General features: G+C 37.1%; 1 protein-coding gene across 4 annotated transcripts in view; it reads left to right on the top strand.

The window, feature by feature from the left end:
* The window catches only part of NEBL (nebulette), a 364,126-nt gene that overhangs the window by 309,039 nt on the left and 41,537 nt on the right, over positions 1-13,550 (top strand). Inside the window, exons 14-19 of one of the 4 annotated variants that reach the window (XM_045587986.1) lie at positions 734-844; positions 6,233-6,343; positions 6,509-6,619; positions 8,434-8,538; positions 10,601-10,693; positions 13,296-13,388. The exons of 2 other annotated variants lie outside the window; for them this stretch is intronic. In XM_045587986.1, the coding sequence (XP_045443942.1) occupies positions 734-844; positions 6,233-6,343; positions 6,509-6,619; positions 8,434-8,538; positions 10,601-10,693; positions 13,296-13,388 (624 nt within the window). The remainder of the gene's footprint in view (positions 1-733; positions 845-6,232; positions 6,344-6,508; positions 6,620-8,433; positions 8,539-10,600; positions 10,694-13,295; positions 13,389-13,550) is intronic. One more of the 4 variants, XM_045587981.1, reaches the window with a different exon arrangement.

Genomic DNA, 13,550 nt, shown 5'->3' with positions numbered 1-13,550 from the left:
GAAATTTGGTATCAAACAATGGCACTGTGCTTTGAAAAGAATATAGATGAATTTAGCAGTGAAAAAAATCTAAAGCTTTATACCCATTTGTTAATAAACTATGGCAATGATGATGATGATGATGACCTTGTTAGTCAGATTGCAAATGACAAAAACCCAACTCAAACTGGTTGAGTGACAAAGAAAATGTTTTGGGTTATGACTAGAGAATTCCAAAGATCAGGTTTCTTTTAGGTTGGAATTCAAATGTTTCTCTTCCTCATTCTTAGTTCCATTATTTTCTCTGTTGCTTCACTGTTGGGAGGCTGTCTCTAAGTGATGACCTCTCTTAATGACAAGATAACTATATTTGTGGCCAGTAATCCCAGTGAGGAGTGAACATCTGAATTCTTGTGGTTATAATTTTAGTCCAAGGATTGAATCTCATTGAATCAACTTCTATCCTATGCCCATACCTGACCATTCATTGTATCTATGCTCAGGGCCTGTAATGTGCTGGTGACCTCAGATGGTTCTCTTGGTCACCCACTTGTATGGTTAATGTCCTTGGTAGTGAGGATAGTGACTAGAGTTCTAAGAGGTTCAGAGACTTTAGTTCTAGGTGATCATTCATAGCACTTAAGTAAGCTGTGATGCTTTCTTTTTCTTTTCTTAATAAATATGTTTAGCCATTTTTACAAACATATTATTGTCCCCTGAGTGCCTAAATGTTGTAAATATTGCTGTTTTTCAGAAAGAATACAAGAAAGACCTGGAGTCAGAAATTAAAGGGAAAGGAATGCAAGTTGGCATTGATACCCTTGAAATACAACATGCCAAAAAAGCTTCAGAGATAGCTTCAGAGGTGAGCAGAATAAGTGATTCAGACCTAGAGAATCATATTTCAGAGCTTAACAGTCATATTAGCAACTTGATTGGTGCTTGGAATGTTGCAAAGCTTTCTGTGACTAGTTTAACAGTTTGGAATAGAAACCATTTCCAATCATCATGCTTATTTGAAAACTTACAGTTTCTGCTTGGCTCATTTCCTTTAAATATATCAAAGAAAATTTGGGGGAAGGCATTTTAATATAATAAACATACACATGTGCATGTACACACATCTTATCGTATCCTATAATGCAACAAATTTCCCGTTAATCTAGGCTATGCTAAATATTTTCATACTGCTTTTTCTTTAAGGATGGATTATGTGCTACTTTCCATTTTTGTTTCCAACTTTCTGAGCAGAGTTTGAAAATCACATATGAAGACTCTAAGATGCCATTGATAGCCATTTCTGTGTGATTTGGTTGCATGTCCTCAAAAAGTCCTCTGTTGACCTCATCACCATTCCCGTAATTTCTACAGTCATCATTTGGGTTGGAGTATTATATGTCATCAATGACCATGTTCTTTTGTCTAATATCATTTCCTCTTTGTGTAATACATGTAATGTCAGGATGTTAATTTAGGAGTTTTGGCTTAGATGCAATGATATGATGCATATCAGGTAACAAAGTCAGACTATATGTGTATTTTTCAAAGGAAATACTCCAGAATTGGTTCCATACCTCTTGAAGTTCCCCCCAAACTTTCAAGAATATAAAAGAGTTGGTGATTGGAGAGTAGTTGGGAAGAGATGATTTTGTGAGAAATATATGTAAAGAGAAAGTTGGGGGTACAGGTTAAGGGATGCTACTTATCTCCCTGCTGATAATGGAAATGCTTCAGTGGAGCTGCTCTGAGATATATAACCTGGCACTTGCAGTAGAGCTGCTCTGAGATATATAACCTGGCACTTGCAGTGAGAAGAGTTGGCTCAGGATTGACTCCCACTCTGGATATCTGGAGGGTGGAGGTAGCCGACTCATTACCAGGGGAGTGACTGCTGGGAATGGGATGGCCATAATTGGTTTAGATAAAGAGAATGGGGTTGGCATAGAATTCTTGACCAATATTGGTTCCATTTAGAAAAGGCAGAGGGGAAATATATGCTGAACAAGTCTTACAAACCTCCTTTCACTCTGACCCTAATTCTTATCTCTTCTTGAGAGATAGCCATTTTTATAAATTTGTTATAGAGCCTTCCAGATCGATCTATCTATATCTATATCTATATCTATATATCTATATATCTATATATCTATATATCTATATATCTATATATCTATATATCTATATATCTATATATCTATATATCTATATATCTATCTATATATCTCTATCTCTATCTCTATCTCTATCTCTATATCTATATCTATATCTATATCTATATCTATATCTATATCTATATCTATATCTATATCTATATCTATATCTATATCTATATCTATATCTATCTATCTATATATACTAGAGGCCCGGTGAATGAAATTCATGCACAGGTAGTGTCCGTAGGCCTGGCTGGTTATCAGGGCTGATTGGGGCCTTCCAGCTGCCGGCTGGGGCCTTCCTTCATTCCACGCCATCCCCTGGTGGTCAGTGTATATCATAGCAAGTGATCAAACTCCTAGTCTCCTGAGGGGACTCTTCGTATATTAGCCTTTTATATATATATATATATATATATATAAATGGAACAAAAATTTGTATACAGACTTAAAAACTTAACATGTACTAGTACTTTGTTCTGTGTTTGCTTTTCTCTCTTAATATTATAGACCCTTTTCCAAGTCACTTCTTATAATTCTTCCTCATTCTTATTAAAAAATTAAGTGTTCTGTAACATAGATGTAAAGATGTAACCATTTACCTTTTGGTGTTTCATAGATATTATCACATGTAGATGACATATACAATATTTTATAACAGGGACTTAACATTACATGCCCAAACCAGAATTCTTATTTTTTTCTCAGATCTGCTTCCTTCTTTTACTTCCTTCTTAGCAAAGGGTGGAGGAGAAATCCCATAAGTCACGTTGATTCAGTTGTTAGCAAATTTTATTGACTCCACTCCCATAATGGTTTCCTAAAACCATCTCCTCTCCCCACCCTCATCCAAGCTACCATCTCTACTACCTAAATTATTGCAATAGATTCCTAACCAGAATTTGCCTCCTTAGTATCTATTCTCTGCTATTATCAGCCAGAACAATCCTTGAAGAATTAAATTAATGTTACTTTCCCCACTCATGTTTAGCATAGACATCATACTCCTTTCTTTGGTGTTCAAGCTCTTCCTCCTGCCCATCCTCATACTGCACCTTTCTTCCCTGTTCATCATGCTACAGCTCAAGACTTCCAGTTTGTATCTCCACAGGTTTTAGGGTCTCTATATAACTCTCTTGTCTTCCTGAAAGTCCTTCTCCTGGTCTTTTGCATGGCTAGTTCTTTCTTGTACTTTTTCTTATTACTTACTAGAGGCCCGGTACACAAAATTCCTGCATTGGTGTGTGTGTGTGGGGGGGGTTCCTCAGCCTGGCCTGCACCCTCTCTAATCTGGGACCCCCCAGGGGATGTCCAACTGCCTCTCACAATCTCGGACCGCTGACTTCTAATTGCTAGCCAGCCTGCCTGATCGCCGCTAACTGCCTCTGCCTCATCCTGCACCTGGGACCCAGGATTCCCTCCTTTGGCCAATCACAGGCACCTGGGACCTGGGCATCCCACCTTCTGGCCAGCCACAGGCACCCAGGACCCAGGCCAACTTTGTCCAGGCCCGCCTCAACAGCAGGGGACCGTGGTCAGGTGGCTTGTAACCTCTCTCAGGCCGCAGGTGTAGCCACTGGTGCCAGGGACCACAAGGTGGGCAGCTTGTCCTTCTCCCAGGCCGCAGCTTGGCTGGTCCCCATTTCTTTCTTGTGAGCTCATTTATACCTGGCTGGTCACCATTCCTCTCTCCCTAGTGTTGAGTGTCTGAGCCATTAAGGTATGACTGTGTGAGGGCGTGACAACCATTTGCATATTAGCTCTTTGTTATATAGTATTTATTAGATTAATAGTACTTTCTTATGGCAATCTCCCTAGATTTCTGAATAACTAACTAACCAGGTACTATCAAATAACTACTTAAAAGTTTCCGAAGTTTTTGTTATTTTGAGGAGACCGTGACATCCATTATTAGTTCAAGGTACTGGATTGGAATATGTGCAGTGGATCAAGGCTGCAGAAGAGTTTTCAAAATTATCCTCATGAGACTGAGAAGTGAGGCTTAAAAAAAAAAGCATCCTTTTACTGGAGAAAAGAATATGGAAAGAAGAAACTTTTTTTCTCTAAAGAACAGGCTTCTATGATGCATTACTCTTATAAAAGCTTGAATGTCATGTCTTTCCTTAGTTTATTCATTTATATGCAGATTTACATTTCTCTATGTACCTTGGGATTATGTAATAAGAAAAAAGGTACAAATTTAGTTATTAAGAACCCAGGGGGAAAACAGGCATAGAGGAGTCAGCTGTATTATGGTTCCATGTAGCTCAAATCAATTTTGGGGATGTAGTTATCTTTCAATCCAAAAGTCTCATTTGCATATAATCATAGCCATGTCCCATTTTGCCCAATTGATAGGTTATCAGATCCTTTTCAATGAGAGTTTGGGATATTGCCATAGTACCACGTTCATTTTTAAAAAAAAAGTAAAGTCAGTGTGATATATTGTTACATGAATGATTGGTCCCCAATAGCCAAATCTTCTAGTACCTAAGTCCATGCTTTTTTTTTGATACTGTGATTTTCTTTAGCTATTGGGACATTAGCAAAGATGATTCAGGCAGAGGCTTTGAAAAGGGACGTGCATTAGGGCTTATTTCATGTTGTTTTAGGCCTATTCTAAGGTATTTTAGTATGCATCAATAAATAGCTGATGTATCTGGTGTCCCTACAGAGTCTATTTATTGGCTTTAAAATACTTTAGATTTAAAGATTCATACTGGAAAATTAAATTACATACCTTCTACTGTGGGACCTTGCTGGCCATCTATGACTAGGGCCTCCGTCCATTAATATATTATTCTTCAGATGAAGTGTCTTGTTTTGGGGCATTCAGAGGCTTGCTAAAAATTTAGAACTCTTTACAGACATAGTAATATTTAAATGTTATTCTTTTAAAAGTTAAACATTATTACTTTAACTTTTATTCAGAAAATTGAAACAGACAATAAAAATAGGCAGATTTATGACTGGACGAAAGGAAAAATGTAATATTTCTGTGAGATTGAGATTTTTATTTACAACTTCTCTAAATTTAGCACTACATCATAAATAAGCAAGACAGCATTTTCTTTAAATTAGAGAGTCTATAAATCTAGAGTATGTGAACACAATGGGAAATAACTGTTTTGGAAGAAGTGTAATTAGATATTGTCAATAGCATTTTTCTTTGAAGGGTAGCATGCATCCGGAAAAGAATGCAATTATAAGGGTACAGCTTGCTGAATTTTATAATCATTAGTTTTAAAGTGTGACAAGAGTCTCTTAAGACATTTGTGTGTGTAGTTTTGATATTTTGTAAGTAACAGGTAATCCAACTCAAAATAGTTCAGAAAAGCAGAACATTTACTGTTCTTGTACGAAACAGCAGAGGAATTCTTAGACATAGCTTGACATAGGATGCAAACTGTATAATTCAGTTTCAGTTTCTATCTTTCAATTTTTAGGCAGGCTTTCTTCTTCTGCTTGCAAAGACGCATCTAGCAGCTTCTGGAGCCACTTCCTTCATGGACAGAAGGAAAGAGAGGCGTTTGATAGCTCTCGAGGAGAAAGAATGCACCTATCCCTGAGCCAATCATGAAGAGCCAGGGATAGGTATAATGATTGATTTAAGTTCAACAGGGCCTATGCAACAGGGCCTATGACTCACGCGAGCTGAGTGGCTTAGAGTGGGGGAGCAGGGGTAAATCAGAGCTAAAGAAGGGAAAAGGAGGAGTTACAATAGATTTCAGGGAAGCAACCAGCAATTATTCATTACTCAGAGCAAAAAGTGTCAATTTTACAAATCCATCTTATTGATATTCATTAACTGAGTGATATATTAATCTATAATGCAGCAATTTTCTCAAATGGAAATAGAGTTTCCCCTGGATTAACTATGTTTTCTTTCTTAATTCATGTGAGTAGGAAAAAGCCTTCTGATTTTATGACTAAGACATTCCAAGTTATGTTTCTACCACAAATTAAAAATTTTAAGTTCTATAGAAATAAAAGACATAAAGGTCCAGCATATCTCCAGAAGACATGATTCTGATGGTGAAATGACATCAAAATTTTCAAATTAGTTTGGAGTTCTAATTGCATGTTTTATTTTTTTACAGAAAGACTATAAAAGAGACCTAGAGACTGAAATTAAAGGGAAGGGCATGCAGGTGAGCACAGACACACTTGATATCCAGAGAGCCAAGAAAGCATCTGGAATGGCCAGCCAGGTAAGAAATGAGTGACATACAAAGTTTAAAGCAAACATTGAGTTGTATATAGAACGAGTACAAATGGTATTTTCACACGTGTGGCTTTGAGATTTGAACACATAAATATCTACATTGCTTTGAAAGGTTAAGCAAAGCCCTGAAGATTCCTTTTTATTCTTTTAGATAGAATATAAGAAAGATCTGGAAACAGAAATCAAAGGGAAAGGAATGCAAGTGAGCATGGACATTCCAGATATGCTTCGAGCCAAGAGGGCATCGGAAATCTATAGCCAGGTTGGTGTAATTAAGCTGCTCAGAACAGTGTATTCTAATAGCCAATCACATTGTATTTTGTGTATTTCTAGGATTGATACCTTTTTTGAGGGCACTGAATTCAAAGTCAGTGCACTCCACTGCAAAGGAACCATTGGACAAACTTAATTAACTTTGCTAATGAAAGGGACAACTGCCGCAGATTCAGTTCCACAGACAGTCACTGTCAGAGCTCCTCTGCCCGAACCCCTGCTTTGTATCCAAGGACACGTAGACCTTTTAATAAAACACCCCAAAACTCTATTGCGTACTTAGCTTTAATGTTCACTGTACAGAAACAAGATTACAAATGAATTAATTGTCTTTTTCTCATTTCATAATGAGTATTATCTTTAAAATAGCTCCAACTAAAACTAAAAATGAGTAAAACTGCACAAAGTATAAGGTGAAAGGGAATCTATATATACTGCCTGGATCTGGCCTAAACTGGCAGTTGGACATCCCTCAAGGTCCCATATTGGAGAGGGTGCAGGCTGGGCTGAGGGGACCCTCTCCACATGAATCTCATGCACTGGGTCTCTAGTATCCTAGATAAATATGTAAAATAGACAAATGGCTATTTGATTCAGTGGAGAGAAGTTGCTATCGAGGAATACCAAGCTCATTAATTCATTAATCAAATACTTTTTGAGCACCTGCTTACATGCAAAATTATATATGGTTTTGCTCTTTGGGCGGTACAGGCCAATCTAATAATCAAATAACCATGCAAGGAGAGTGTAACAAAGCATTTTATATGCTACGAGAAGGTAAAGGATTTAAGAGTAAAGTCTTTACAGAACTGTTTTAACTGACCAGTGTTGATTTTTAAAAATTATTTTGGATACAATGGGATTCTAGAAGATATAATGAATCTATGGTGCATTTCAACATGAATAATAATTACCTTTCCTAACAAGCAATAGTGTGCCATAATGGTTTACATTACTGATTTTGGAATTAGAGTGCCTGGTTTTAACTATTAGATCTGACACTTCTTAGTTAATGACTCAGTTTCCCCATCTATAAGAGGGAATAATAATATTTATTTTAAGGTACTTTTTACCTTAATAAAATTTACCTTTTTTTAATCTTTACCCGAAGATATGTTTTTATTGACTTTTAGAGAAAAAGGAAGAGGAAAGGGGGGTGGGGAGAGAGACAGACAGACAGACAAACATTGATATGTGAGAGAAGCATTGACAACAGGTTGTCTCCCATATACACCCTGGCCAGGGATTGAGCCCAAAACCTAGGTATGTGCCCTAACTGGGAATTGAATCCACAACCTTTTGGTGTATGGGATGACACACCAGTCAACTGAGCCACCCGGCCAGGCCTCAAATGTTCTTCTTCCTACTTTATTTGAAGAAGAACAGAATCCCAGAAGCGTGAAAACAAGAAGGTATAGAGACCCAGGTTACTTGCAGGAACTATGAACAGGGCAACTGTGAACAGGGTTGGGACTGTTCAGAAAGAGTAGGTTTTAAACCAAGAGTGGCTTAGAACTCAAGCCCTCCTGAGGCCTGGAATGGCCGGGAGTGGACCACTGCCTGAGCAGAGGTGCAGCTGCTCCCTGGCTGCGGGCTTACTCTGTTAGCGTACTCCCGTATTTTTGCTGTTGCATCAACAACTGCTTTGAATCATAACATATAACTTACAGCCATATGGTAGAGTAGAGTTTGAAGTAATATCACTATCATTTTATCTGTCCTTGTCTCATATGTGCACATGCACATGTATATGTGTGCACACACACAAAGTTTCAGGTTGATATTAACTGTTTATATTTCTAGAAAAAATATAAAGATGAAGCAGAGAAGATGCTTTCTAACTTTTCTCCTGTGGCAGACACTCCTGAAATCCAGAGAATTAAGACAGCTCAACAAAACATTAGTGCAGTGAGTAGCCATTATTCCTTTTTAGTCGCCTCCTTGAAATTGTATTTTGTAAGGAGGACCTTTCCTCTTTGTCTCATGTTTTTGCTATATTACTTGAATTTTATATGAAATTTATTATCTTCATTCATTATAATTGTTTTAGAATTACAAATCCAAATTTTCTTCTTTAGTACAAGCTATAGTTATTTTTAACTGAATTTATTAATTTTCACTCAGGAAAAGAGGTCTTAATCTTCTATACATACTTTACCTTGAAGATAAAAATAGTCAAATGAAGAGATTTCCTTCCCAGTCATTGCTGACCTGCACTGATTATATATCTAGGGACTTACTAGTTTATAATCAATTTTAAAACTTTCATATATTTATTTTGAGCAATAGGAATTATATCAGCACCATTAATTAAAAAATTCGGTCTATGTTTAATGGCTATATGAACTGAATTATAAAATGATAAAAACTGACCAGACAGCCAGTCTTTTTCTTCATTTATATTGTTAATCCTTACCTAGGGTATTTTTCCCATTGATTTTTACAGAGTGGAAAGGAAGGGGAGAGACAGAGAGAAACGTCGATGTGAGATAGACACATTGATTGGTTGCCCTCACATGTGCCACAACCAGGGACTGGGATTAAGCTGTCACCAGTACGCGCCCTTGACCAGAATCAAACTTGGGACCCTTTAGTCTGCAGGCTGATGCTCTATCCTCTGAGCCAAATCCGCTAAAGCCATACAGCCAATATTTTAATATAGAATTAGCTCATGTAGTAGTTAAGCAAATGTCTCATCAAAATATAAATTCTATTAAGTCTGATAACTTCTGAAATATTTTTCTACTTGCTGAGAAATTGACAGAGTGCTAATGGATAAGTGCTTCTCAGTTTTCATAGTCGGGCTGTGCTAAGTAATGGAGTCCTGTTGGGAGGCAGGGTTTGAGAAAAAGGCTGTTTTGGCTCTCAAGTCCTGTGATTTCACGGCAGTCTAGATTTCTAGCTTCTGGAGTGCGGTGGGCTGTTCCTCTGTTTTTCATGTCCATCATGGAAAACAACAGGTTCCTGAGTGGAGGAGCTGGGGATTAGGAAATTAGAGAAAGAGACAAGGAGGCAGAAATAGATTTATCAAGCTGGGCGCTAGGTGGGCGCCATCTCTCTGATGGAGAGGCAGCAAAAGGCAACCTGAGCCACGCAGCAGGTTTATTTTATAGGGTCAAAGGAGCTTATTTGCATTCTTAACTAGGCCCTAGCATTACTGGATTTACATATCTAGACCCACCCCTGCTGACACTTGGACAAGGGTACTCTGCCAGTGCCTCAGGCTCAGCTAAACAATTTAAAGAATGTCCATGTGCCTTCTGAGGCGGCCCTCTACACTGGAGGAGAACATCTCTCCTGCCACTCTTCCCACCCTGACATGTGGATTATCACACTTCAAAAAGAGGGATTTGTTCTGTCCTCGTGGCTTTCTTATAATTCTTGTATTTTTTTTAATTTTTTTTGTAGAACACTTTTTTCTTCTTCTTTATGTTGGGAAGGCATAGGTATTGGTAGAGGTGGAAAGACATGGGGAGGTTAATGAATGAATAAATGAAAGATGAGGAAACTTGATGTTGATGATAGACTTAATATTTTCTTTAAAGAGAATGAGGGCAGTTTTTTGTTTGTAGATTAATACGTGCTTAAAATTTCATATTGCTTTTGAATTAGTGAATTTTTATAATATGCACTTTGATTTTTCTCAAAATACCCCTGTGGCATTTATATTTGAAGAAGGAAACTCTAGTTCTCTAACATATTCTTATAGCAAATAATTTGGGAAGATACCAAGCATGCCTTAGAGCATGCATAAGAGGGTTACTTGTAAGATTATGGCCCTATGAAACCAAAGTGGGTCATTTTTTCTCATAATGGATTATTTAATTGATTAATGTGTCAATGGTACTCATAAATAGAAGCTGTAATCACAATACTTTAAGAATTGAGAAATTGTCTTTCATAAAAATCAAGTCTAGGGCTTGAATGTTAATAAGCATATAGTTATTCTTTTCCTCCTTTTATAATAAAGGTATCCTATAAGAAAGAAGTAGGAGCTGGCACAGCAGTAAAAGATACTCCAGAGATTGAAAGAGTGAAGAAAAATCAGCAGAATATTAGCTCAGTAAGTTTTCTATGGCATTAATTATCCTTTCCAAAAGCAAATGTAAGTTAGATAAATGTTTTTCATTCTTTACTAAACTGGTTGCCTTTTTTTAAATTCTTTACTTTGCTGACATGCTATTTCATCTAATATCAAATATCTAACTTTCAGAAGAAAAACTGTAGCGTTGTTCCCTTGAACCTAAAGCAGTGTTTCATCTTGCTGTATCATAGTGCACAAGAGATCGATCACTTTAATAGTATAGTCATGACAACTAGGATTAGATTTTATCTTTTTAAACAGGATTTTCGCTGTATTAATGTTTTTAGAGAAAGGACACATTTCAGTACCTCTCTGAAACTTGGAAGAAAGGCATTTTACCCCAGAGAATGATGAAAGGCCTTAGAACATTTATCTGGTGTCTTAGGAGAAGATTTCAAAGGAGCCATTGGCCTCTACCTGTCCCAGCATCTAGCAAGGCAAACGGACACTTTAACTATCATTTGCAAATTAACTTCCCTTCCATTTCCTTTTGAGCTAGAGGGGAGGGCTGGGAAGGTACTTAATGTAAGGGTATAATAACAAAATTGCTTGACATTAACAATGGATAATAGCTACCCATACATCAATGGGTATCCTTCTACGTATGTTTTGTTTCTTGACGAGGAAGTCAAAGGGTTCTTTTCTTAAATCCCTGTTTGGCCTTCTCTTTACCTTCGCCCTTGGAGGCCAAACCTTTCTTTAAGTAATCCAAAAGAAAATTCCTTGATTTGACTCCTGTGTCAGGAACTCTGACAGTTATGTGGCATTTATTCTAGAATAGGAGTGTGTGCTGGTATTTGTGGATAAGGAGCGGACAGGCAAGTAATGCTGTAGTAAAACATACTTCAAAATGAATTTATAAAAAAGTCTACAGAATGCTGGTGTAATAAAATCTCTGTAGCACGAAGGAAGCTATCTCCTGCAGAAAGTACAAGGAGAAGGGTCTAATGTTGAGGGTATGTAAGTGTGCTGGGCTCCACATGGAGAGAGCCTGTCTCAGGCAACACTCAGGTCTGGCAGGAAATCAGTTTGGCAGAGAAGTGTAAGATGCTTGTTTCCTTCACTCTCAAATGATAATATTTGAAATGTACACATCAGTGTACTGGAATATAATGTTATAAATGTTCTGTAGTGTGCAATTCTATTGCCTACAGTGAAATGACTGTGCCATTTTGATTAGTTTAGAGTCCCATGGAAAACAAAAATGTTCATCTTTAATCATGTTTAACTTCTCACCCGAGGAAAATCGCACCAAGTGGTACAGTACATTACTTGTTCTCCCAGCGTCCCCCAGCCTCTTCTAGCACACAATCAATGCATAGTTCTGCATCTCCGTGAGGCTGGGCCATAAACTTCTGCTTAGTATTCAAATGGAAAGTTGCCCTTTCAAGATTAGCTAGATCTGTCAAACCAAGATATGATTCTCTAACATTTAAAGATCTCGGAATTTTCCACCTCCAGAGTACAAGCCTTTTAGCTGTTACCTTTCTCTAAGAACCATTTCTGAATCTTATTTAGAGATAGCCTGTTTCAGCGTATTCTCAATTTAAAATCTTTTGGGTCCAGACTAATGTTGGTATTATTACTCACATTAAATCCATAGACACTGCAATAGATGATATCTGAGGTATTTAGGTGCCACATTTTTTTTTTTTTACTCCCCATATTTTAGCCGTAATCACCTTAAATGCTACCAAGTGATTTCTAAAGTGTGTTTTTGTTGTTGTTGTTGTTTTGTAGATTTAAGTCTTTGCTAAATGTCAATGAGTGCCTCTTTAGTCTAGCCTATGTTTTCACACCTAAATATATATTTGTGTCCTTTTTTAAAATCCAATCTTCCATGAATTTTAGACATTAAAATAACACCTGATATGATGGCACTTAAAAGTTAAAAGAGCTGTTTCTTGTCCCATGCATAAATATGTTCTGGTATTACCACTTGCTCGGTTGATGTTCCTCTAAATAGATTTGAAAGAGGAGCTTTTCAATGCATTGTATGCCAGGATAGAGGCTGGCTTTCCATGACAGGATGGTGGGGGCAGAAGACAGCTGCTCATTCCTGCTCCTGGTTTTTCTACAGTGATCAGGACACAGTGGCCTCTGTTTATAGAACAAGCACCTCTACTCCCCCTTTCTCTTCTTTTATTGTGGACACATTTATTTTTTCCTTATTCTGGATTATTTGAATGCTCTCTGTCAAATAAGCAATGTTCCCAAGATTCGGCAGCTAACTTAATTTGACATTTTGTATATACAGTAATACATTATTACATTACTTTAAATATTTTCCAAGATGTTTTTGTATATCTGCCTAATGACAAAACTTATTATCATAAACAACATTTGCTTACTTTAATTAAAAAACTCCTACAAGATGGATAGGTGAATAGATATGGACTTATTTGTACTGTATATAAAGGAACCCTGAAAGTATCAGATAAAATAAAAATTTGTATTCCTGTTGAAGGAAAATTAATGTTGGAATTAAAAAATTCCAATTATGCAATAGATACAAATGATGAATTTTTAACTTTTTAAAAGCCTTGTGTTGAATAACACATTTAAAAAATAAATTATGCAGGTGAAATATAAGGAAGGGATAAAGCATGCAACAACCATTTCTGATCCTCCAGAGCTAAAGAGAGTTAAAGAAAACCAGAAGAATATCAGCAATGTGTGATCACATTTCCCTTAGTATTGCTTTCTGTTTTACTGGCTGGTATCATACATGACACAAAGGTGGAGGCCCATTATGGTGAATACCATTCAGGAGGGCCAGTTCTTGAAAAGCGGAGATAGGATCTCACACACTTTCATGTCCTCCGTTAGTCCTAGC

Source organism: Pipistrellus kuhlii, unplaced genomic scaffold, assembly GCF_014108245.1.
Source record: "Pipistrellus kuhlii isolate mPipKuh1 unplaced genomic scaffold, mPipKuh1.p scaffold_m20_p_1, whole genome shotgun sequence".
In the NCBI taxonomy this organism is placed as follows: Eukaryota; Metazoa; Chordata; class Mammalia; order Chiroptera; family Vespertilionidae; genus Pipistrellus; species Pipistrellus kuhlii.
Note: the sequence above shows the minus strand (reverse complement) of the source record. Positions and strands in the feature narration are given on the sequence as shown.